The 23,927-nt window shown below is 49.2% G+C and overlaps 1 protein-coding gene across 1 annotated transcript in view; it reads right to left on the bottom strand.

Moving 5' to 3' along the window:
• Positions 1-23,927, bottom strand: part of LOC142301943 (CD209 antigen-like protein C) — a 39,598-nt gene that overhangs the window by 4,852 nt on the left and 10,819 nt on the right. The window contains exons 5-7 of the mRNA XM_075343004.1: positions 12,874-12,948; positions 10,944-11,095; positions 7,316-7,416 (exon numbers count right to left, since the gene is read on the bottom strand). Coding sequence (XP_075199119.1) covers positions 7,316-7,416; positions 10,944-11,095; positions 12,874-12,948 — 328 coding nt within the window. The remainder of the gene's footprint in view (positions 1-7,315; positions 7,417-10,943; positions 11,096-12,873; positions 12,949-23,927) is intronic.

Here is a 23,927-nt window from a genome sequence, read left to right as displayed (position 1 = left end):
ATGAGCATGCACTTGGTAGTGCTTTGAAAAGGTATGCAGGCTAGTCCAAGTGGCAGCCTGACAGACCTGCTGAGCCGTAGCCTTGTGCCTGAAAGCCCAAGAGGCACCGACAGCTCTGGTCGAGTGTGCCTTGATCCCCGGCGGGGGAGGCACCTGAGTACACTGGTAGGCATCGGATATGGCCGACCTAATCCAACGAGCTAAGGTCGGCTTAGAAGCCGAGAGGCCCTTACGCCGACCTGTGGTTAGCACAAAAAGAGAGGTGCACCGCCTAAGAACAGCGGTGGGAGACACATAGATCCGGAGCTCCCGCACCAGATCCAGAGTATGCAACGCTTTTTCAAAGCGATGAACAGGAGCCGGACAAAAGGAAGGCAGGGAAATGTCCTGGTTAAGGTGGAAAGGAGAAACCACCTTAGGGAGAAAATCCGGAGTCGGACGGAGAACCACCTTGTCTTGATGAAAAACCAAAAAAGGTGACTCCGAAGAGAGCACAGCCCAATCAGAGACTCTCCTGAGGGAAGTTATGGTCACTAGAACGACCACTTTCTGTGAAAGACGATACAAAGAAACCTCCCTAAGAGGCTCAAAGGGGGGTTTCTGCAAGGCCGTGAGGACCAGATTGAGGTCCCAGGGATCCAAGGGCCGCCGGTAAGGCGGAATGATGTGAGACGCGCCCTGCATGAAGGTGCGCACCTGAGCCAGCCGGGCGATACGCCGCTGGAACAGCACTGACAGAGCCAAGACTTGTCCCTTGAGGGAATTGAGGGATAGTCCTAGCTGCAGACCGGACTGTAGAAAGGACAGAAGGGTCGGCAAGGAAAAAGGCCAAGGAGCATGGCCGGAAGAGCGACACCAGGACAGGAAAATTCTCCAGGTCCTGTGATAGATTTTGGCCGAGGAAGACTTCCGAGCCCGAGTCATAGTGGAGATGACTTCAGGAGGAATACCAGAAGCCGTCAAGATCCAGGACTCAAGAGCCACGCCGTCAATCTGAGAGCCGCAGAATTCTGGCGGAAAAACGGACCTTGTGAGAGAAGGTCTGGACGGTCCGGAAGATGCCACGGCACCTCTACGGACAGATGGAGCAGGTCTGGGTACCAAGCTCGCCTGGGCCAGTCCGGTGCAATGAGGATGACCCGACGGCCCTCCATTCTGATCTTGCGCAGAACTCTGGGCAAGAGAGCTAGAGGGGGAAACACGTAGGACAGACGAAACTGGGACCAATCTTGAACCAGAGCGTCCGCTGCAAGGGCCTGAGGATCGTGGGAGCAAGCCACGTAAACTGGAACCTTGTTGTTGTGCCGGGATACCATTAGATCCACTTCCGGAGTGCCCCACTTGCGGCAGATTGACTGAAACACTGCCGGATGCAGGGACCACTCGCCACTGTCCACGGTTTGACGGCTGAGATAATCTGCTTCCCAGTTTTCCACGCCTGGGATGTGGACTGCAGATATGGTGGACTTGGAGTCCTCCGTCCATTGAAGGATGCGTTGAACCTCCAACAATGCCAGGCGGCTGCGTGTCCCGCCTTGGTGATTGATGTAGGCAACTGCTGTTGCGTTGTCTGACTGGACTCGGATGTGCTTGCCCGCCAAAAGGTGGTGAAAGGCTAGGAGAGCCAGAAGCACAGCTCTGGTTTCCAGCACATTGATCGAGAGGGCTGACTCGGACGGAGTCCAAGTGCCCTGTGCTCGGTGGTGGAGACATACCGCTCCCCAGCCGGATAGACTGGCATCCATGGTGAGGATCACCCAGGACGGGGCCAGGAAGGAGCGTCCCTGAGACAGAGAGAGGGGCCGAAGCCACCACTGAAGGGAGCCCCTGGTCTGTGGCGACAGAGCCACTAGCCTGTGCAAGGAGGAAGTCCGCTTGTCCCAACAGCGGAGAATGTCCAGCTGCAGAGGACGCAGATGAAACTGGGCAAAGGGAACAGCCTCCATTGACGCCACCATCTGACCCAGCACCTGCATCAGGTGCCTGATGGAATGACGGCGGGGCCTCAGCAGAGAGCGCACCGCCAGATGGAGGGACTGCTGTTTGACTAAGGGCAGCTTCACAAGTGCCGGCAGAGTCTCGAACTGCATCCCTAGGTACGTGAGCCTCTGGGTCGAAGTCAGAGTGGATTTGGGCAGATTGACAAGCCACCCGAATTGGGTTAGAGTGGCGAGAGTGAGCGAGACACTCCGCTGACAGTCTGCGCTGGATGAAGCCTTGACTAGAAGGTCGTCCAGGTAATGAATCACTGCCAACCCCTGGAGGTGCAGAACCGCAACCACTGCTGACATGACCTTGGTGAATACTCGAGGGGCCTTGGCTAATCCGAAAGGGAGAGCCACGAATTGGAAATGTTCCTCTCCGATTGCAAAACGTAGCCAACGCTGGTGTGAAACTGCAATTGGCACATGCAGATAGGCATCTCTGATGTCGATGGATGCCAGGAAATCTCCTTGGGTCATTGAGGCAATGACTGATCGCAGAGACTCCATGCGAAAATGCCGCACCTGAACATGCTTGTTGAGAAGCTTGAGATCCAGGATGGGCCGGAAGGAACCGTCCTTTTTGGGGACTAGGAAGAGATTTGAGTAGAAACCTCTGAACCGTTCCCGGGCGGGAACCGGTACAATTACTCCGTTGGCCTGCAAGGATGCTACGGCCTGAGAGAAGGCGGCGGCCTTGGAGCAGGGGGGAGTTGACAGAAAAAATCTGTTTGGCGGGCTGGAAGAGAATTCTATCCTGTAGCCGTGGGAGATGATATCCCGCACCCACTGATCGGAGACGTGTTGAAACCACACGTCGCCAAAATGGGAGAGCCTGCCACCGACTAAGGACGTTGCTGGCACGGCCAGATAGTCAAGAGGAGGCTGCCTTAGTGGCAGCAGCTCCTGCGGTCTTTTGTGGACGCGCCTTTGTGCGCCAGTTGGGTTTTTGGTCCTTGGCTGAGTTAGTGGACGAGGCCGAGGGCTTAGAGGATGATCAGTTGGAGGAACGAAAGGAACGAAACCTCGACTGGTTCCTACCCTGGGCAGGTTTCCTGGTTTTAGTTTGTGGCATGGAAGTACTCTTCCCGCCAGTAGCTTCCTTAATAATTTCATCCAGTTGTTCACCGAATAGCCTGGATCCAGCAAAAGGGAGCCCAGCAAGGTACTTCTTTGAAGAAGCATTTGCCTTCCACTCTCGAAGCCACAAGATCCTGCGGATAGCGAGGGAATTAGCCGAAGCCACCGCAGTGCGGTGAGAAGCCTCCAGCATGGCAGACATGGCATAGGATGAAAAAGCTGAAGCTTGGGAAGTTAAGGCAACCATTTCGGGCATAGATTCCCTGGTGAGGGAATGCATCTCCTCTAGAGAAGCAGAGATGGCCTTGAAAGCCCACACTGCTGCAAAAGATGGGGAGAACGAGGCCCCAGCCGCCTCATATACAGATTTGGCCAGAAGGTCAACCTGGCGGTCAGTGGAATCCTTAAGAGAGGTGCCATCAGCCACTGATACAACGGTCCGGGCTGAGAGTCTAGACACCGGAGGGTCTACCTTTGGTGAATGAGCCCACTCCTTGACCACCTCAGGTGGATAGGGAAAACGGTCATCAGAACCACGCTTTGGGAAGCGTTTGTCAGGACAGGCCCTAGGCTTGGTCACAGTGGCCTGAAAACTGTAGTGGTTAAAGAACACACTCCTTGTCCTCTTAGGCAAGGTAAACTGGTGCTTTTCTGCCAGAGAGGGTTGCTCCTCTGATACTGGCGGATTGAGGTCCAGTACAGAATTAATGGACGCAATCAAATCACTAACATCTGCGTCACTTTCGGACAGATCAATGGGGCACATGGAGGTAGCGTCCGAGCCCCCAGTAAAGGCATCCTCCTCGTCCTGCGAGTCAGCTCGTGAATCAGAGTCGCGGGACGAGGAAGGAGAGGGGACCCTGCGGCTCCTTTTAGGAGGACGGGGTCTGGGACCAGATGAAGAATCCTCTGTGAGCTCTGCTGAGAGAGCCCTGGCAGCAGAGGCGCCCTGAGAAGGGGGCTGATGCATGTTCAGTAAAGTCCGGGACAGCTGTCCCATGGAGTCGGCAAAAGACTGGGAGATTGACCTAGAGAAGGATTCTACCCAAGCCGGGGGTTCAGCCACCGGAGCCGGAGCAGCCGGAGGGACCACTGTGGGTGCGATTCCAGGCTGAGGCATTGTCAGGTTAGAGCAGGCATCACAATGTGGATATGTGCTCGGTTCAGGCAGCCCGAGCTTACATGCAGTGCATATTGAGTACAGCCTTGCAGCCTTGCTCCTCGTGTGAGACATGCTGCTGAAGTGGGGGCTCTGAGCCAGAATGACCCCCAGAGAGTATATAAGAAGGTCCACAACCGGAGGTTGTGGCTTACCAGACCGTTTGTGTGCCCTCCAGATCCCACAGCCCGGACCCTCAAGCAGCTTAGCAGGGATGCTGCAGCCAGCGCTGATCCAGAGAAAAACGCTGAGAAAATGGCACCGGAGCGAGGAGAGGGGGCGGGACCTGCTCTGAGAGCGGGATCTGGAGGGCCAAGGAGATTTACAGGGGAGGGGACATGTACTCAGAGAGGAGTGTCCCTCCCCTGTGCCGAACGGCCGCTGGGCGGAGCCGCACTGTCCCTCTGCATGATTGACATGCGAGGGCTGTGAAATCGAAAGTAGGCCTCCGGCGAAGCCGGGGCCTAAATTTAAGCGATGCGGCCGGCGCGCAGGCACCATCGGCGCGGTTCTCAGGCGACAGCCAGAGAACCGGCCGGAAATGTCACAAAAGTTACACAGCACACTCTCCCACCATAATAAAGTACCGGGACCCCCCCGAATATAAACGTCTCAGGTACTTAGCTTGCTGAGACGCAGGGTTCCAAGTCCCTGGGGATGAGTGCTCCGTCCAGCAGGATCCTGAATGGCTGCGGATGGAGACCGGTCTCCTGCAAAGCAAGGAGAACCGTGCTGGCTCCCACTTCAAGCCAGAGCCCGAGGGATGGTGAAGGAGCGCGGCATGTAAGACTCCAGCCTTGTAAATCAACCTTAACAGCACCGTCGACACAGTGGGGTGAGAAGGGACATGCCGGGAGTCCAGGCTTGGACCCGCTTTTCTTCAAAAACTTTCCAAAAATGAAAAATCAGATGAGAATGCATGTGTGGATGTATGCCTCCTGAACACAAAGCAATGAACTGGCTAGATCTAGTTATCCAGGGGGTGTATATGCTCAGAGGGAGGAGCTACACTTTTTAGTGTAGTACTTTGTGTGTCCTCCGGAGGCAGAAGCTATACACCCAATGTCTGGGTCTCCCATAGGATTGATAAAGAAAGAGGGCAAAATCGTTTGCAGTGGAGAGGTCGTCCTGAAACAAAAAATCGTTTCCAGGATGTTAGCGATGTTGTTCCTCGTTCCTGCGGCAACACACATCGCTGTGTGTGACACCGCAGAAGCGACGAACATCTCCTTACCTGCCTCCATCGGCAATGCGGAAGGAGGAGGTGGGCGGGATTTTTATGTCCAGCTCATCTCCGCCCCTACGCTTCTATTGGCCGCCTGCCGTATGACGTCGCTGTGACGCCGCACGACCCGCCCCCTTAGGAAGGAGGCGGTTCACCGGCCAGAGCGACGTTGCAGGGCAGGTAAGTCCGTGTGACGGGGGTAAGCGAGGTTGTGCGACACAGGCAGCGATATGCCCGTGTCGCACAACCAACGGGGGCGGGTATGATTGCTTGCGATCTCGCTAGCGAGATCGCAGTGTGTAAAGCCCGCTTAAGGGTCATTACATTTTAGAATGTTCTACCAGAGAGAGAGATCAAAAGTGATTTAACCGCACGATGGGTTTGTGCTGTCTCTGGAATAGATATCTACTTCTTAAAGGGTTAGACTTTTTGAGTCTTTTTTCATTGCATCCATATAGTGGTTGCTACTTGTAATTGTCAGCATATAATATAATAATACTAGCTATAGTACCAGGCATTACCCGGGATAGTAACTGTTTCTCTCTCTGTCTGTCAGTATGCCTCTTGGCCTGTCAGTCTCTGTCTGTCTGTCTGTCTCTTTTCCTGTCTGCTTCTGTCTGTCTGTCTCTTTCCCTGTCTGTCTCTGTATCTCTTTGTCTATCTCTGTCTGTCTCTCTCTGTCTATCTGTCTCTCTCTCTTTCCCTGTTTGTCTTTGTCTGTTTGTCTGGCTTTTTTCCTGTCTGTCTCTGTCTGTCTCTTTCCCTGTATGTCTTTCACTGTTTGTCTGCCTTTTTTCTCTGTCTATCTCTGTCTCTTTGTCTCTGTCTCCTTCTCTGTCTCCTTCTCTGTCTGCCTCTGTCTGTCACTTTCCTTATATGTCTTTCTCTGTTTGTCTGCCTTTTTCCCTGTCTATCTCTGTCTGTTTGTCTGTCTGCCTCTGTCTGTCTATTTTCCCTTGTGTCTTTCTGTCTGTCTCTTTCTCTGTCTATCTGGCATTTTTTTCCTATCTGTTTCTGTCTGTTTGTCTCTGTCTCCTTCCCTGTCTTCCTTTGTCTGTCTGTCTTTGCGTGTCTGTCTCTTCCCTCTTTATTTGTCTCTGTCTCTTTCCCTGTCTCTGTCTGTTTCTTTCCCTGTCTCTCTGTCTGTCTCTTTCCCTGTCTCTCTGTTTGTCTCTTTCCCTATCTGCCTCTGTCTGTCTCTTTCCCTGTATGTTTTTCCTTGTCTGTTTGTCTCTGTCTCTTTCCCTATCTGCTCTGTCTGTCTTTTTCCCTGTCTGCCTCTTTCTCTGTCTGTGCCTGTCTGTCTGTCTCTCAGTCTGTTTCTGTCTGTCTCTCCACCAACATCATATTACCTCACACATAAGCTTCTTATACTAACAATTATCTTTGTTCTTATAGTAACTAATCACAGCTCCTATTAATGACCTGTAGCTCTCAGCTCCATTCACTTTAATGGAGGCAGGTTTTTTGGAGAGTAACTGTAAAGCATGGGGTCAAATTTTCCCATCAAAACATAGTCTATGACATTCCCTGAGTCACAAGGGGTGTCTATGCAAAATGTTGTGATTGTAAATGCGATGGTGCGAATTCCTTTAGCGGACACACACACACACACACACACACACACACACACACACACATACACTCAGCTTTATATATTAGATATTTTCTTTTTAGTAAAGAAGGGAAACATACAACCCTTTGTAGCACTTATCACTGGAGGTTTCTGAAACCAGCTTGATCTGAGAGGGTGTGTTTGTGTTGAGATCACTTAGTTAGGTCTTTAGATAAGACTCACTGGATCCTTCTCTTTTGGTTCCTCAATTTGAAATACGTTCATTGGAAATATTTTCATGGAATTTCATTTACCTGAAAGTAAGAGGTGTGCCGTCAACCCAGGTCCATTGTGAATTAATTTTCTTTAATCCAATCCAAAAGCCCTTTCCAATGGTTAAAGGCAGCAGGGCCCCCTAGTAGAAAATAGAATGAGGAGACTTAATAGAATTATATTTGTCAGCAGTTCATTCATCTCTTTATGCAATAATATCTAAGATGGTAGACATGCTACATACTTATGAACAATCTGTACAAAGAGTAAAACAAAAGAACAGGGCTCTCAGGTATCTGACTTCACTGCCATAGCCCACCAAAGATTTGGTTGCAAAGAAACCAAATTTTCATTTTGTGATGAGTTCTTTGCTTTGCAGCACTTCACCTGATGTTTAGCATTGTGCTTTGTGATATATGGCTCAGCATTGTGCTTGGTGATGTATGGCTGCAGCTGCTCGGCCATGAAGTTCCCGGCGGGCGCAGTGTTTGTGCTGATGTTATCACAAAAGAAGGTCTGGACTCAGCAGACCATTGCTTACTTTTCTGCCCTCTGCTCCTCATCACTCGGCCTCCCGCACTGTAACGTTACATTGACTCGAGTTGTTTCGGTTCCTTCCACTTCTCAATAATATCAGTCACAGGTGATGGGGGAAAATTTAGGAGGAAGAAATATCACAATATGACTTGTTACACTGCTGACTCCTATTACAGGAATGCACTGGTATCAGTGAGATCTTTACAACCAGCCATTTTGTCACATAGTAGCAATGACAGACGGCATGGTGAGTAGTTGGATTTTATACACTGAGGGGTAACGGGACTGAATGACAAATCTGAATTCAATGATTACGGTTTGTTGGGGTCCAAATAGTGCTTATCCAGAGCAACCTCTGAATATGATTTCTAGGGGGCACACTGCTTCTGTTCTGTTAAGAACTTTTTCAGTACTGCATGTTTTCATGCCTGAGAAATACTTTTTCAGTTTGTATCATGTTGTTTAATATACAGTATATATATATATATATATATATATATATATATATATATATATATATATATATATACAGTTAGGTCCAGAAATATTTGGACAGTGACACAATTTTCGCGAGTTGGGCTCTGCATGCCACCACATTGGATTTGAAATGAAACCTCTACAACAGAATTCAAGTGCAGATTGTAACGTTTAATTTGAAGGTTTGAACAAAAATATCTGATAGAAATTGTAGGAATTGTGCACATTTCTTTACAAACACTCCACATTTTAGGAGGTCAAAAGTAATTGGACAAATAAACCAAACCCAAAAAAAAATTTTTTATTTTCAATATTTTGTTGCGAATCCTTTGGAGGCAATCACTGCCTTAAGTCTGGAACCCATGGAAATCACCAAACGCTGGGTTTCCTCCTTCTTAATGCTTTGCCAGGCCTTTACAGCCGCAGCCTTCAGGTGTTGCTTGTTTGTGGGTCTTTCTGTCTTAAGTCTGGATTTGAGCAAGTGAAATGCATGCTGAATTGGGTTAAGATCTGGTGATTGACTTGGCCATTGCAGAATGTTCCACTTTTTTGCACTCATGAACTCCTGGGTAGCTTTGGCTGTATACTTGGGGTCATTGTCCATCTGTACTATGAAGCGCCGTCCGATCAACTTTGCGGCATTTGGCTGAATGTGGGCTGAAAGTATATCCCGGTACACTTCAGAATTTATCCGGCTACTCTTGTCTGCTGTTATGTCATCAATAAACACAAGTGACCCAGTGCCATTGAAAGCCATGCATGCCCATGCCATCACGTTGCCTCCACCATGTTTTACAGAGGATGTGGTGTGCCTTGGATCATGTGCCGTTCCCTTTCCTCTCCAAACTTTTTTCTTCCCATCATTCTGGTACAGGTTGATCTTTGTCTCATCTGTCCATAGAATACTTTTCCAGAACTGAGCTGGCTTCATGAGGTGTTTTTCAGCAAATTTAACTCTGGCCTGTCTATTTTTGGAATTGATGAATGGTTTGCATCTAGATGTGAACCCTTTGTATTTACTTTCATGGCGTCTTCTCTTTACTGTTGACTTAGAGACAGATACACCTACTTCACTGAGAGTGTTCTGGGCTTCAGTTGATGTTGTGAACGGGTTCTTCTTCACCAAAGAAAGTATGCGGCAATCATCCACCACTGTTGTCATCCGTGGACGCCCAGGCCTTTTTGAGTTCCCAAGCTCACCAGTCAATTCCTTTTTTCTCAGAATGTACCCGACTGTTGATTTTGCTACTCCAAGCATGTCTGCTATCTCTCTGATGGATTTTTTCTTTTTTTTCAGCCTCAGGATGTTCTGCTTCACCTCAATTGAGAGTTCCTTAGACCGCATGTTGTCTGGTCACAGCAACAGCTTCCAAATGCAAAACCACACACCTGTAATCAACCCCAGACCTTTTAACTACTTCATTGATTACAGGTTAACGAGGGAGACGCCTTCAGAGTTAATTGCAGCCCTTAGAGTCCCTTGTCCAATTACTTTTGGTCCCTTGAAAAAGAGGAGGCTATACATTACAGAGCTATGATTCCTAAACCCTTTCTCCGATTTGGATGTGAAAACTCTCATATTGCAGCTGGGAGTGTGCACTTTCAGCCCATATTATATATATAATTGTATTTCTGAACATGTTTTTGTAAACAGCTAAAATAACAAAACTTGTGTCACTGTCCAAATATTTCTGGACCTAACTGTATATATCTATCTCAAGGACACAGTATGATAATAAAATATAACTTTTAATAAAACTGTTTAAAATACCTTCCCATCCATATGTTCATGATGAGGAGGCCGTTCACAAGTGAGGAGTGAGATCCTTAGCCAGGGTAGAGAACCCTTTTAAGCCGGACGTGCCTTGTGCTTTGTTTCTCGTTCTCATCCTCACAAGGGCAGTGCCTAGTGTGGTCTGTCCCACTAACTGATCTCCCTACTGTATAACCTCCCTATGCGTTTCATCCACCATTTATGGTGGGACTCATCGGGGGCAATATTATTAAGGTGTAATGAAGCCCCTCATTTATGGGTACTTAAATTCATACAGTAAAGAAGCGGGTTAATCTTTTTGTCAAAACCACCCCCAAAAAACTGAGAGGAAACCATGTGGTTGTTAGTAGTTCTAGAATGTCCAGGAACGTCCTGAGGAAAGAGAGAAGCTTCCAGACTCCCTGAAGAGTCAACATGTCTGAACACACTTGAAGTCTTCCCAAAATTCCATAAGGTTTCATATGTCCTAAAATCTCAAGGGAACAGTGACGTTGAGGGCTACAGAGTGGGTGGGGGGTTGATAAGGGGCTAGGCTATGGTATTGAGAGGGGGCTTCATCATAGACAAACATTTTTGTGACATATTCATCTGCTGATCTCTCCTATGACAATTATTAAAAATTGGCAAGAATGGCTTCCATATAGAGGTTTTCTCAGCTCTTTTTCACTAGATAATCATCCACGGACATGCACTAATTGACCCACTACTTATTCTAAGGACTGGTGGCCATTCCAGTGACCAGGCCACCTCCAATCTCACTTTCAAGGCATCTATCATTCTGAAGCCAGAAGCCACCAAGTCTCTTGGTATCCTCTGGATGGAGAAGTGTCGCCTTCTGTACATAAATACATATGAGCATTCTCTTAGCATCGGAGACTTACTATTTCCTCCGGGCTGGTGATAATCAGAAGATAGGATTTCTGTGCAGCACAGGTGTCATTAGCCTTTTGCCATCTTGCAGTAATGGTAGAGAAATAGTAACATGAGGACCTGATTTTAAACCATCCATCTGGACATGAAGGTCTTGCAAGCTCTGAAATATAAAAAGTCTAAGGATGTAGCTAAGGAAGCTGAAGAAACTGCTGAGTTGTTATGGACCTCAACCAACACTGTACTTAGACCAGGATATTTAGATACAGGTCTAGTGCAATATAGGGAAAAGCCAACATTAATTTTGGCAACTCATTGTCGCTGTCTGGTGAAAGCTCATGTGGTGGCATGTATTGCCCTCCAATCTCTTGCACAATAACCTAGTGGCCTTCTGAATTCATATGTGTAAAGGCCACGTCTCACTAAGCGACATCACTAGCAACATCGCTGCTGAGTCACGGTTTTGTGACGCAACAGCGATCTTGCTAGCGATGTCACTGTGTGTGACATCCAGCAACGACCTGGCCCCTGCTGTGAGGTCGTTGTTGCTGAATGTCGTGGACCATTTTTTAGTTGTTGCTCTCCCGCTGTGAAGCACACATCGCTGTGTGTGACAGCGAGAGAGCAACAAACTGAATGTGCAGGGAGCCGGCTTCTGCGGATGCTGGTAACCAAGGTAAATATCGGGTAACCAAGCAAAGGCTTTGCTTGGTTACCCGATATTTACCTTGGTTACCAGCGTCCGCAGCTTCTTGAAGCCGGCTCCCTGCTCCCTGCACACGTAGCCAAGGTACACATCGGGTAACTATAAGCAAAGCGCTTTGCTTAGTAACCCGATGTGTACTATGGTTACGAAGCACAGCATCGTTACACTGGTCGCTGGTGGCTGGAGGCTGATCTCTGATCGCTGTGGAGATCTGCCTGTTTGACAGCTCACCAGTGACCATTTAGCGACGCTCCAGTGATCCCTGCCAGGTCAGATCGCTGGTGGGATCGCTGGAGCGTCGCTTAAGGCCCAGTCACACTAAACAACTTACCAGCGATCTCAACAATGATACAACCTGATAGGGATCGCTGGTAAGTTGCTAGGAGGTCGCTGGTGAGATGTCACACTAAGCGACGCTCCAGCGATCCCACCAGCAACCTGACCTGGCAGGGATCGCTGGAGCGTCGCTACACGTGGAAGCATGCTGCGCTTGGTAACTAAGGTAAATATCGGGTAACCAACCCGATATTTACCTTGGTTACCAGCGCACACCGCTTAGCGCTGGTTCCCTGCACACCTAGCCACAGTACACATCGGGTTAATTACCCGATGTGTACTCTGCTACGTGTGCAGGCAGCAGGGAGCCGGCTTCTGCGGACGCTGGTAACCACGGTAAACATCGGGTAACCAAGAAGCCCTTCCCTTGGTTACCCAATATTTACCTTCGTTACCAGCGTCCGCCGCTCTCACACTGCCAGTGCCGGCTCCCTGTTCCCTGCATTCCTAGCCACAGTACACATCGAGTTAATTACCCGATGTGTACTCCAGCTACATGTGCACAGAGCAGGAGCCGGCACTGACAGCTGAGAGCGGCGGACGCTGGTAACGAAAGTAAATATCGGGTAACCAAGGAAAGGGCTTCTTTGTTACCCAATATTTACATTGGTTACCAGCGTCTGCAGAAGCCGGCTCCCTGCTCACTGCACATTTAGTTGTTGCTCTGTCGCTGTCACACACAGCGATGTGTGCTTCACAGCGGGAGAGCAACAACTAAAAAATGGTCCAGGACATTAAGCAACAACCAACGACCTCACAGCAGGGGCCAGGTTGTTGCTGGATGTCACACACAACAACATCGCTAGCAAGTTGTTCCTCAGCAGCGATGTTGCTAGCGATGTTGCTTAATGTGACGGTACCTTTAGTGTGACGGTACCTTAAGTGTGAGAAATACTTACCAAGGCTTTTGAGCTCATTTATCTTATCCATTAGGTTTTCTTGAGCTGTGTCAACATTCTTCATAGATTGTGATACTACAGAGAAAATAGAGAAAAGTAAATTGTAAGAGTGACAGAGATGACTTCGTAGTATGGACTATAGGTATGCTTCCAATCCATAAATGAAACATAAACTGTTGGACTTTAGAAAGACAAGAGTTGAGGAGTGAATTGGATAGCACTTCTATAGATGAAGCCGGTTACCAGAATTGGGGATTTAGGTTTTTTCCAACTCATTTGTGGAAACAGGTCTCTGTTCTCATGGCATAGTGTCCCCCAACTCCAGTCCCCACGAGCCACCAACAGATCATGACTTCAGAATTTCCTTAGTATTTACCAACTTATAATTCTAAGAAATCATGAAAACATGATTTGTTGGTGGCACTTAAGGACTGATGTTGGGAACACTGTCATGTTTTCACAGCAGATTCCTGTCTTCAGAGACTACATTGCTCACACTGCATACTGGTGGTATCCAGATCTGCCCAGAGTACATCTTCTGTTGCATAAAGCCCATCCATTTATATGCTCTGTATAAACCCGCCTGTGACACCTCAGCATCTGGTCACTTATGTGGGGGGGTGAACTGTTCTTAATTAGGCCAGACATATGGTTCCTTTGTTTGTTAAATCAAGAGAAGTTAGCCATTGTTTCATGTCAGACTAATTGAAGCCCTATTGTGTGTTAAATGTGTATTGCTTCAGCCCCTTTGAATGCGTAATTGAGAGGAAAATTATGTAGTCAGATTGAACTAGCAACCTATGAGAAAGCAGCCATCTCCACCCAATCCTGTAAGACCCAATACCCTGAATTGAGAACTGAGTGGTATAAAAGGGTCTTGCTTCTGTTACCAGGTAATATTGTACATGACCTTAGCCTAGGAGTTACGGGTCTAGCAGGAATATCACAGAACTTTTTCACTTTGGATATTCTACATGAGTAACCAAGAATTCAGTGCAATATAGACTGAAGGTAATATATAAACAAGTGCTTATAGAATCTACCTTCTATTTTTGTATAAATATTAAAATGTAAACCTTTATTAAATGGACTTAAAATTATCTGTATCCTACACAAATAGACACACATATTCACATAAATACGATATTAGACTCAATCGGGTTATCAATAATCCTAAATAGGAGATTAATGTGGGTTATCTAAATGTTCCCTAGGGGAGATCAATTGCTGCTTATCAATGTAGGTTTTGCACCCTAGGGTTCGAGTGGTGCCCCCATTCCTTGGCAGATGTCCCTTTATCCTGTCCCTAAACTCTCTATTCTGACAATAGTAAGATGGACTAAACTAAGGATATAGCCATATCTTCCAATCGACATGATATAAAAATAAAGCCAGAAAGCTGGTACACTTATCTTGAGATGTCTCTTGGTGGGATCACCGTGAATATTCCTTCACAAGGCAGCATTACCATGGACATTCATTCATGGATTAGTGTCAAACAAAATGCTCCAATTCTCCATGTGTTTCCCCCGCATATGTTGGGGTTCATCAGGAGGCCGGAACGGGGCATAATTGCCTCCAATATTGTCTCCCTGTTATGTGGATATTCTAAATGACTTGAGCCTAGGATCTATGGTTGCAGCTGGAGGATCACAGTACTATTTCAAGATTCATTCTACAAGATTTCAGCCTAGGATCTACGTTTCCAGCTGGAGGATCACAAAACTGTATCATAGTTTTTAAAATTGTAATAAAAAAAACAAGTACTCAAGTCCAATCTATAATCCTGATATCTTGATCCAGAAAGAGGTAAAACCACATGAGGGAGATGCTAATTAGGGAAAAAATTCCTTCTCAGCTCCAAATAACTTCAGTGGGTATTGGGTAGCTATAGTAAGTATATTTGTAGCTGAGAGTGCTAACCATTAGTGATGAGCGAGCATGCTTGTCACTACTCGGTACTCGCACGAGTATCGCTGTACTCGGGCTGCTCGGCGGGGACCGAGTAATCTCGCGATACTCGTGCTGTACTCGTGGTCTTCATTTCTGCATGTTGGCGCTCTTTTGAGAGCCAGCCCTCATGCAGGGATTGGCTGGCAGACCACTGCAATGCCACAGCCCTGTTAGTTGTGGAATTGCAGTGATTGGCCGGCCTGCACAGCGTGACCGAGCCTTTATATCGGCCGGCGCGCTGTGCTCTGCTCACAGCTATTCAGACATTCAGTGTAGGGAGAGTGTCGCTGCTTCAGGGAAAGCTTTGCGGCCCTTTATAGTTAGTTCCGGAGCAGGGCTGCAAACAGTGTGACCAGAAGTCCTTCTCAGGACTATTCTAGTTGTATACAGGCAGGCAGGGTATAGCCAGGTCGGAGTACAGTAGCAGAGTCCTTCTCAGGACTATTGTTGCTATATACAGGCAGGGTATAGCCAGGTCGGAATACAGGCTAGTGACCAGAAGAGTCCTTGTCAGGACTATTGTAGCAGTATACAGGCAGGCAGGCAGGGTATATAGCCATTCCTAGTGGTGACCGTATACCAGCCTTCATCTGGGGCTGGTGTACACAGTCTAAAACAGTCCAGATAGTGTCAGACTTCTCAGTAATTGTCGCTCCTAAAAACCAGTTAGGTTCTTATTGCGTCCGTGCTTGCATTTAAAAACAGCACGTGTGTGGCAGTCGGTGGCAGGGTGCAGGTGCACGTTTTGCACAAACTATTATATAACGCACAAGTCTAGTGTATAATACACGTCAGTCAGCAGTGTCTGATAGTGTCAGACTTCTCAGTAATTGTCGCTCCTAAAAACCAGTTAGGTTCTTATTGCGTCCGTGCTTGCATTTAAAAACAGCACGTGTGTGTCTGTCGGTGGCAGCGTACAGGTGCGCGTTTTGCACAAACTATTATATAACGCACAAGTCTAGTGTATAATACACGTCAGTCAGCAGTGTCTGATAGTGTCAGACTTCTCAGTAATTGTCGCTCCTAAAAACCAGTTAGGTTCTTATTGCGTCCGTGCTTGCATTTAAAAACAGCACGTGTGTGGCAGTCGGTGGCAGCGTACAGGTGCGCGTTTTGCACAAACTATTATATAACGCACAAGTCTAGTGTATAATACACGTCAGTCAGCAGTGTCTGATAGTGTCAGACTTCTCAGTATGTAATTGTCGCTCCTAAAAACCAGTTAGGTTCTTATTGCGTCCGTGCTTGCATTTAAAAACAGCACGTGTGTGGCAGTCGGTGGCAGCGTCAGGCTCCATATTGTCCCTGGATAGAGACGTGCATGATGGCCTGTAAACATGAAGTGCCCATTGTAAGGAAGTGGGTCTATTGTAGTATAGCCCTTAGGCAGGGCAGCCAAAAATTGGGAGGCTCCATATTGTCCCTGGATAGAGATGTGCATGAGGGCCTCAAAACATTGTTCCCATTGCAAAGGAGCGGGTCTCCTGTCGTTGTAATGCCCATTCAGAAAGAATGGGCGAAAAAATTTACCACTGGGGGTATACCTGAAACAACGGCTTAACTATTGTAACGGTCACCATGATGGCGCATGAGGAGAAGGAGGAGCAGTCCAGCGATTAGCCAAAGTCCAGAAGTGTGTTACCATGGGTGAGTGGAGGTACATGGCAAATTCCCGTTACAAACTTTAAATTCCGCTGTAATTTGCTGTTGGTGTGTGTGTGGTGAAGTCTGGCCAAATCCAACCCTTGTTCATCTTGATCAGAGTCAGCCTGTCAGCATTTACAGTTGACAGGCGGGTGCGTTTATCTGTAATGATTCCACCTGCGGCACTAAAAACACGCTCTGACAAAACGCTAGCAGCAGGGCAGGCCAGGACTTCCAAGGCGTAGAGAGCCAATTCATGCCACGTGTCCAGCTTGGATACCCAATAATTGTAAGGCACAGAGGAATGTCGGAGTACAGTTGTTCGATCTGCAAGGTACTCCTTCAGCATCTGGGCAAACTTAGGATTTCTTGTGGCACTACCCCGCACCTCAGGGGCTGTGGTACGTGAGGGGCTGAGAAAACTGTCCCACATCTTAAAGACTGTTCCCCTACCTCTGGCGGATTGGACTTGTGCCTCTCTCGGCTGTACGCCTCGGTTGTCCACTGATTCATGACCTATGCCGCTAGCGTTTTGTGAGGGGAATGCTTTGCCTACTTCCGTGACTATGGCCTTCTGGAACTGCTGCATTTTGCCTGACCTCTCCGCCTCGGGAATAAGAGACATAAAGTTCTCCTTTTAGCGTGGGTCTAACAGTGTTACCAACCAGTAATGATTGTCGGCCAAGATGTTCTTAACGCGAGGGTCACGAGACAGGCAGCTTACCATAAAGTCAGCCATGTGTGCCAGACTCTTAACAGCCATCACTTCAGTATCCTGACCAACACGATGACTGAACATGCTGTCCTCCTCCTCCTCCTCCTCATCATCTACCCTGTCCTCTGGCCAGCCACGCTGAACCGAGGATATGACTGCATGTCATATCCTCAATTTGGCCAGAGAGTTGCTCCATGTCTTCATCCTCCTCCTCGTCATAGTCCTCCACTGCACGTTGTGATGAGACGAGGCTGGGCTGTGTGTTATCATCACCCACACCCACTACTGTTTCTTGCTCAAACTCATCGCGCTCCGCCTGCAATGCATCATGGTTGTTTTTTGAGCAGAGACCATTTTAGAAGGCAGAGAAGCGGTATGGTGACGCTAATAATGTCGTCATCGCCGCTCACCATCTTGGTGGAGTCCTCAAAGTTTTGGCGGATGGTGCATAGGTCGGACATCCATCTCCACTCCTCAGGTGTTATGTGTGGAGTTTGACCCATTTCCCGACGGCTTAGGTGATGCAGGTACTCAACAACTGCCCTCTTCTGCTCACATATCCTGACCAACTTGTGCAGAGTTGAATTCCAACGCGTGGGGACATCACACACCAGTCTGTGTGCCGGAAGATGCAAACGGCGTCTTAAGCCGGCAAGGCCGGCTGAAGCAGTAGGTGACTTTCGAAAATGTGCAGACAGGCGGCGAACTTTTACCAGCAGATCAGACAGCTCTGAGTATGACTTTAGAAACCGCTGAACCACGAGGTTGAGCACATGGGCCACGCATGGAACATGTGTCAGCTGGCCTCGCCTCAAAGCCGCCACCAGGTTCCGGCCATTGTCACACACGACCTTTCCTGGCTTTAGGTTCAGAGTTGTGAGCCAGTGATCTGCCTGCTGTTTCAGAGCTGTCCACACCTCTTCTGCATTGTGGGGTTTGTCACCTATGCAGATTAGCTTCAGCACTGCCTGTTGCCGCTTCGCCGAGGCAGTGCTGCAGTGCTTCTGTGTCGCCCTGGACAAGCCAGGGGCCACAGAGCACAACACTTAAACACCCCACACTCCCTGCAGGCATATCATAGTCAAAACACAAAATCCTTGTTGCCTTCCCCAGGGGCTGTTGTCCACACCAGGGTGTGGAGCCAGGCGGTTGGTCTCCACCCACCGAGGAGGAGGGAAAACACAGGCAGTGAGAGTTAAGCTAAGGAAGTGGAAGGAGGAAAGTAGTAGAGAGGAGAAAAGTGACAGCAAAGAGCCTGAAGTTGGTCCGGGTGTGTGGCCCGGACAGGACAGCAAGGTTGGCAGGATGTGGTGACCGTCTGCAGTGGAGGCCGATTGGAGTCTGCCGTAAGGACCGTGGACGGGTGGTGACCCGGCCGTACCGGACCGGTATACAAAGAGAAGCCAGCACCATTGGCAGAGGACTTTCGGATCCCGGCAAGGCTTGGTGTCGCCGTGAATTTGACAAATCCGTTAGTGAAGGGAACCTCAGGGTTTCCAAACAGCCAAGTCCAGATAGAAGGCAACCGTACAACCGTGAAGGGGAGACACAGCCACCGCCAAGGGCAACCGTCTCCCAGGGCCAGCGCCTGTGGGCAAAAGGGGCTCCTCCGGCCCATATCCAGGTCGGGGAGCGGGTTACCGTTGGGAAACCATCACTACCAACACTTAACTTAGGTGCAGGGAGAGACAGTCATCACTAACCTGCAGGGAGGAACAACCGCAGCCGTCCGAGTGACCCGTCCATCCAGCCACTTGTTTAACCGTGAACTGTGTCATCATCATTGGGCTGAGTGAGTACCTCCGTGCCGTGCGGCACAGCGCTGCCCCTGCGACCCTGCACCTCATCAGGCCCCGCAACCCGCCTGTCATCCATGTCTACCCCATCACCAGGCCCCGGGACAACCAACCCCCCTACCCACGGAGGGGAGAAATAACAACAAAGCTGCTCCCTGTCACAGGCTCCCGGGATCCCCGTCCAGAGCAGCGGTGGTGTCCACACAATCACCACAACCGTGGGTGGCGTCACGGACAATATCCCCAAAACCCAAACCACCCCTTTTCACTCACGGGCGAGTAGCGCCGCTCGAGTCCCCGGGATCCGGCCATCGCTCGAGCCAACGAGCAGCAGCAGCCATAGAGCAGCGTCAGCCGGACCCGAGCAGTGGGAGAGCGCACCGTCCCCTCCTCCGCCCGCGACACTTCCAGCTTGGGACTGGTGTGGAGGGTAAAGGGGATCAGGATGCGCAGGAGGAGGAGGAGGCTGAGGAGCATGACATTCCAGAGCTGTAGAGTGTGTGTGAAACCCTGACTGAGGTAGGGCCTGCAAAACTTGGTGTGTGAAGGACGTGTTCCGTCCCTCGCTCAGACTGGGTCCCAGCTTGCACAATATTAACCCAGTGTGACGTCAACGAGATGTAGCGGCCTTGCCCACATGCACTTGTCCACGTGTCTGTGGTTAGGTGGACTTTGGCTGAAACAGCGTTGTTCAGGGCACGTGTGATGTTTTGTGACACGTGGTTATGCAATGCGGGGACGGCACACCGGGAGAAATAGTGGCGGCTGTGGACCGAGTAACGTGGGACAGCTGCCACCATCAGGTCGCGGAATGCTTCTGTCTCAACCAGCCTAAAAGGCAACATTTCCAGCGCAAGCAGTCGCGAAATGTTAGCATTTAGAACTGTGGCATGTGGGGTGTTGGCAGTGTATTTGCGCCTGCGTTCAAAGGTTTGCTGAATGGATAACTGAACGTTGCGCTGGGACAAGGACGTGCTTGATGATGGTGTTCTTTCTGCGTAGGCAACTGCAGGTGCAGGAGTGGAGGAGGCTTGTTCGCAGGCAGCATGGACAGGGGATTGGCTCGCATGCACAACCAGCGAAGACGTAGCAGTGACATCAGCAAGCACTGCTCCTCGACTCTGTTGTACTTCCCACAAAGTCGGGTGCTTGGCTGACATGTGCCTGATCATGCTGGTGGTGGTCAGGCTGCTAGTTTTGGTACCCCTGCTGATGCTGGCATGGCAGGTGTTGCAAATGGCCTTTTTAGAATCATCTGGAGCCAACTTAAAAAACTGCCAGTGTCAGAGTTCCGGGTTTTCCAGTTTTCTTTTGAAAGAGCTTGCCCTTTGTTAACATGGAGTTTTCTGTTCTGTTGCCCTACTTCCTGTCCATCTGTTTAAAAGCCGCCCCTAAAGCTTAGTCCAGTGCCTGAGTATACTGCTTCCTGTGTGCTCCTGCCCTGCTGCTTTTGGTTCCTGATTGTTATTCGGATCCTCTTGGAAAACAACCGACACCGACTCTGGACTTCATCTGGTATCATCTAGCTGTGCCCGGACTCCGTTTGCCGTCTTTGGTCGGCACTTCTGCCCGGTTCCTTCCGTTTAATACCACTCTGGACTCACATCACGTACGGACATTTTTGGACTTACCTATTGCCCTTTTGTGTCCCGGCTGCTGCGCATTTAGGGCTTCTGGGGTGATTGCCAGACAGTCCCTGTATAGGGGTTCGCTCTTGGTGGTCTCCCTGGGGGAGTCCGGTGCGCGGTCCCGGGAATTCCCTTTCGCTCCGTCCCTGGAAGGTATTTCCTGTATTTATGTTCTACTGTGTTTTTGTTCCGTTTATGTACATATTTGCTGGTTGCATATTATAAACGTCTTGCACCAAGAACTCGTCTCTGGTTGTCATTGCCCTAACGCAATCGAAATCCTCAATACATACAATAGTATTACAGCCAGACTCGGGAAGACCTAACATTTGTACAGGCACCTTGTGTCGTGTTGTTCCGGGGAACAGTTGCCTGACGTCTGCCTGGGGCCACCACTCTGCTTCTTACTGCCTGTTGTGATGCTACGCCTCCCTCCCCCTGTGCACTGCTGTCCTCGCTCTGCATATCCTCCTGCCTGGTTGGGTCAGTTACTGGATCATCCACCACGTCGTCTTCCTCTTCCGCACCCTGCTCCTCCTCCTGACTTCCTGACAATTGTGTCTCATCATCGTCCACCCCTTGTTGAGACACGTTGCCAACTTCGTGAGAACGTGGCTGCTCAAATATTTGGGCATCTGTACATACAATCTCGTCATGGCCCACTTCAACAGGAGCTGGCGAGAGGCCAGAATTTGTGAATGGAAACGTGAACGAACAGCTCTTCCGAGTGTACAAGTGTGGGATCAGTAATGTCCGTGGACGTGTACTCGGCCTGGTGGTGGAAAGGAGGATCAGGTTCTGAAATGTGCGGTGCAGTATCACGGCTACTGACACTTGACCGTGTGGAAGACAGAGTGTTTGTGGTGGTGCCAATCTGACTAGAAGCATTATCCGCTATCCAACTAACAACCTGTTGACACTGGTCTTGGTTCAAGAGCGGTGTACTGCTGAGGTCCCCAAGAATTTGGGACAGGACGTGCGAGCGACTAGATGTGGCCCTTTGTTGTGGCGAAATTAGAGCTTGCACACAACCTCGGTCTCTGCCTGCACCACCATCACGTCCACTTCCTTGTTCGTTGACAACGCCCTTGCGCATTTTGCAATGCTGTGCTGATGTGTATTATTCACTAGACTTGTGCGTTATATCCAAGTTTTTGCAAAACTCACACAAATGCAGCGGAAAGCTGCCACCAACAGGCACACACGTGCGTTTTTTAAATGCAAGCACGGAGGCTCTAAGAACCTAACAGGTCTCTATCCAGGGACAACGTGGAGCCTCCCAATTTTTGGCTGCCCTGCCTAAGGGCTATACTATAATACACCCACTTCCTTCCAATGGGCACTTCAGGTTTACAGGCCCTCATGCACGTCTCTATCCAGGGACAACGTGGAGCCTCCCAATTTTTGGCTGCCCTGCCTAAGGGCTATACTACAATAGACCCACTTCCTTCCAATGGGCACTTCAGGTTTACAGGCCCTCATGCACGTCTCTATCCAGGGACAACGTGGAGCCTCCCAATTTTTGGCTGCCCTGCCTAAGGGCTATACTATAATACACCCACTTCCTTCCAATGGGCACTTCAGGTTTACAGGCCCTCATGCACGTCTCTATCCAGGGACAACGTGGAGCCTCCCAATTTTTGGCTGCCCTGCCTAAGGGCTATACTATAATACACCCACTTCCTTCCAATGGGCACTTCAGGTTTACAGGCCCTCATGCACGTCTCTATCCAGGGACAACGTGGAGCCTCCCAATTTTTGGCTGCCCTGCCTAAGGGCTATACTACAATAGACCCACTTCCTTCCAATGGGCACTTCAGGTTTACAGGCCCTCATGCACGTCTGTATGCAGGGGCATTGGTGAACCTCACAATTGTGGACTGCCCTGGCAAAGGAAAATACTACAAAGACTCACTTCCTCAAAATGGGCACATTAGACTCAAGAGGCCTTCATGTACGTCTCTTCTCAGGGACATCGGAGTGCCACACAATGTTTTCACGTAAAATCTTTCATGTATTAATCTCAAAAAGTAACATACACCAGCTCTATCTCACTATTGCGTATGTGCCCTTAACATTTCTGCCATGAAAAATCATTTTGGGGTCATTTTGGAAGGTTTTCTGGTGAGTCCGTAAAAATGGCGTAAAACGCGGACAAAATTGTTCACAGCTGTGACTTTTCAGTGATAAATGCTTCAAGGGGTCTTCCCCATGCTGTTGCCATGTCATTTGAGCACTCTTCTGAGACTTTTGTGACATTTTTAGGGTTTCTCCATGCTGCCGGGGGGTCATTTCACAAAAATACTCGGGTCTCCCATAGGATAACATTGGGCTCGTTGCTCGGCCCGAGTACACGAGTATCTTGGGATGCTCGGCCCGAGCTTCGAGCACCCGAGCTTTTTAGTACTCGCTCATCACTACTAACCATACCAGTTACAGCTATTCAGGTACAGGTTCCATGCATCTCCCCTCACTGGATGGCTGGGGGACGTATGTGTACTCTTACCGCGCGGTGCGCATGCGCCGCTAAACGCAGCCCGACTGGCTGAGAGACACACTCTGGCTGAAGGCTGTGTCCCGCCCTCTGGTCCCTGCTCGCGCGTCCCCTCGCCCGCCTCTCTGGCTTTCTTTTGGTGGCCGGGGGCGCTCGGCGTCCATAGTTACTGTGGATTCCGTGCTCCTCCTCCCATTGGATGACCGGGGGGCGTGTGATGTGGGGCGCACTGTGCGCATGCGCCTGAGCGGTGACCCGATTGGTTAGGACACAAATGATAGGTCCTTGCAGATCCAATGCGGTCACATGACCGCTTATTTAAGGTCCTTTTGCTGCATTATTTGGTACACCTTCCCTGAAGAAGCTCTTAACATCCACTATTCCACGAAACGCGCGTTGGAGGGTCTTTTCTGTTGCTGTGAGACGTCCAGGCGACCACCTTAGCTATGTGTAAGTCTTAGGACTATAACCCTAATAATTTTAGGCTGACTTGTTTGTTGCCTTCTGCATAGAAATAGCCTGACACTGGTCAGTTGTATGTTAGTTTATCCATTATACTTTTCGGAGCATGTTTTGAAGGCTCATTACTTGTCAGCCATGACATGATTGTAGTTTTATTGAGTCCTTTTCTTTTGGACCTCCCATCCCTTTGGTGATTCTGCCTGGGATTTCTCACTAGCATGTGGGTTTTCACCCATTTTCCAGCACCATGACATTGTAATTGTATAAACTGAATCCTTTTAACTTTTTCATATTAAATAAAGTTGTTATATTTTATACTCAGCCTTAAAACTCCTGTCTTCAATTTTTTTCTGAAAGTCCTT

The sequence above is a fragment of the Anomaloglossus baeobatrachus genome, chromosome 4 (assembly GCF_048569485.1).
Source record: "Anomaloglossus baeobatrachus isolate aAnoBae1 chromosome 4, aAnoBae1.hap1, whole genome shotgun sequence".
Classification (NCBI taxonomy): domain Eukaryota; kingdom Metazoa; phylum Chordata; class Amphibia; order Anura; family Aromobatidae; genus Anomaloglossus; species Anomaloglossus baeobatrachus.
The sequence above is the reverse complement of the archived record's forward strand: the minus strand, read 5'-3'. Positions and strand labels throughout refer to the sequence as shown.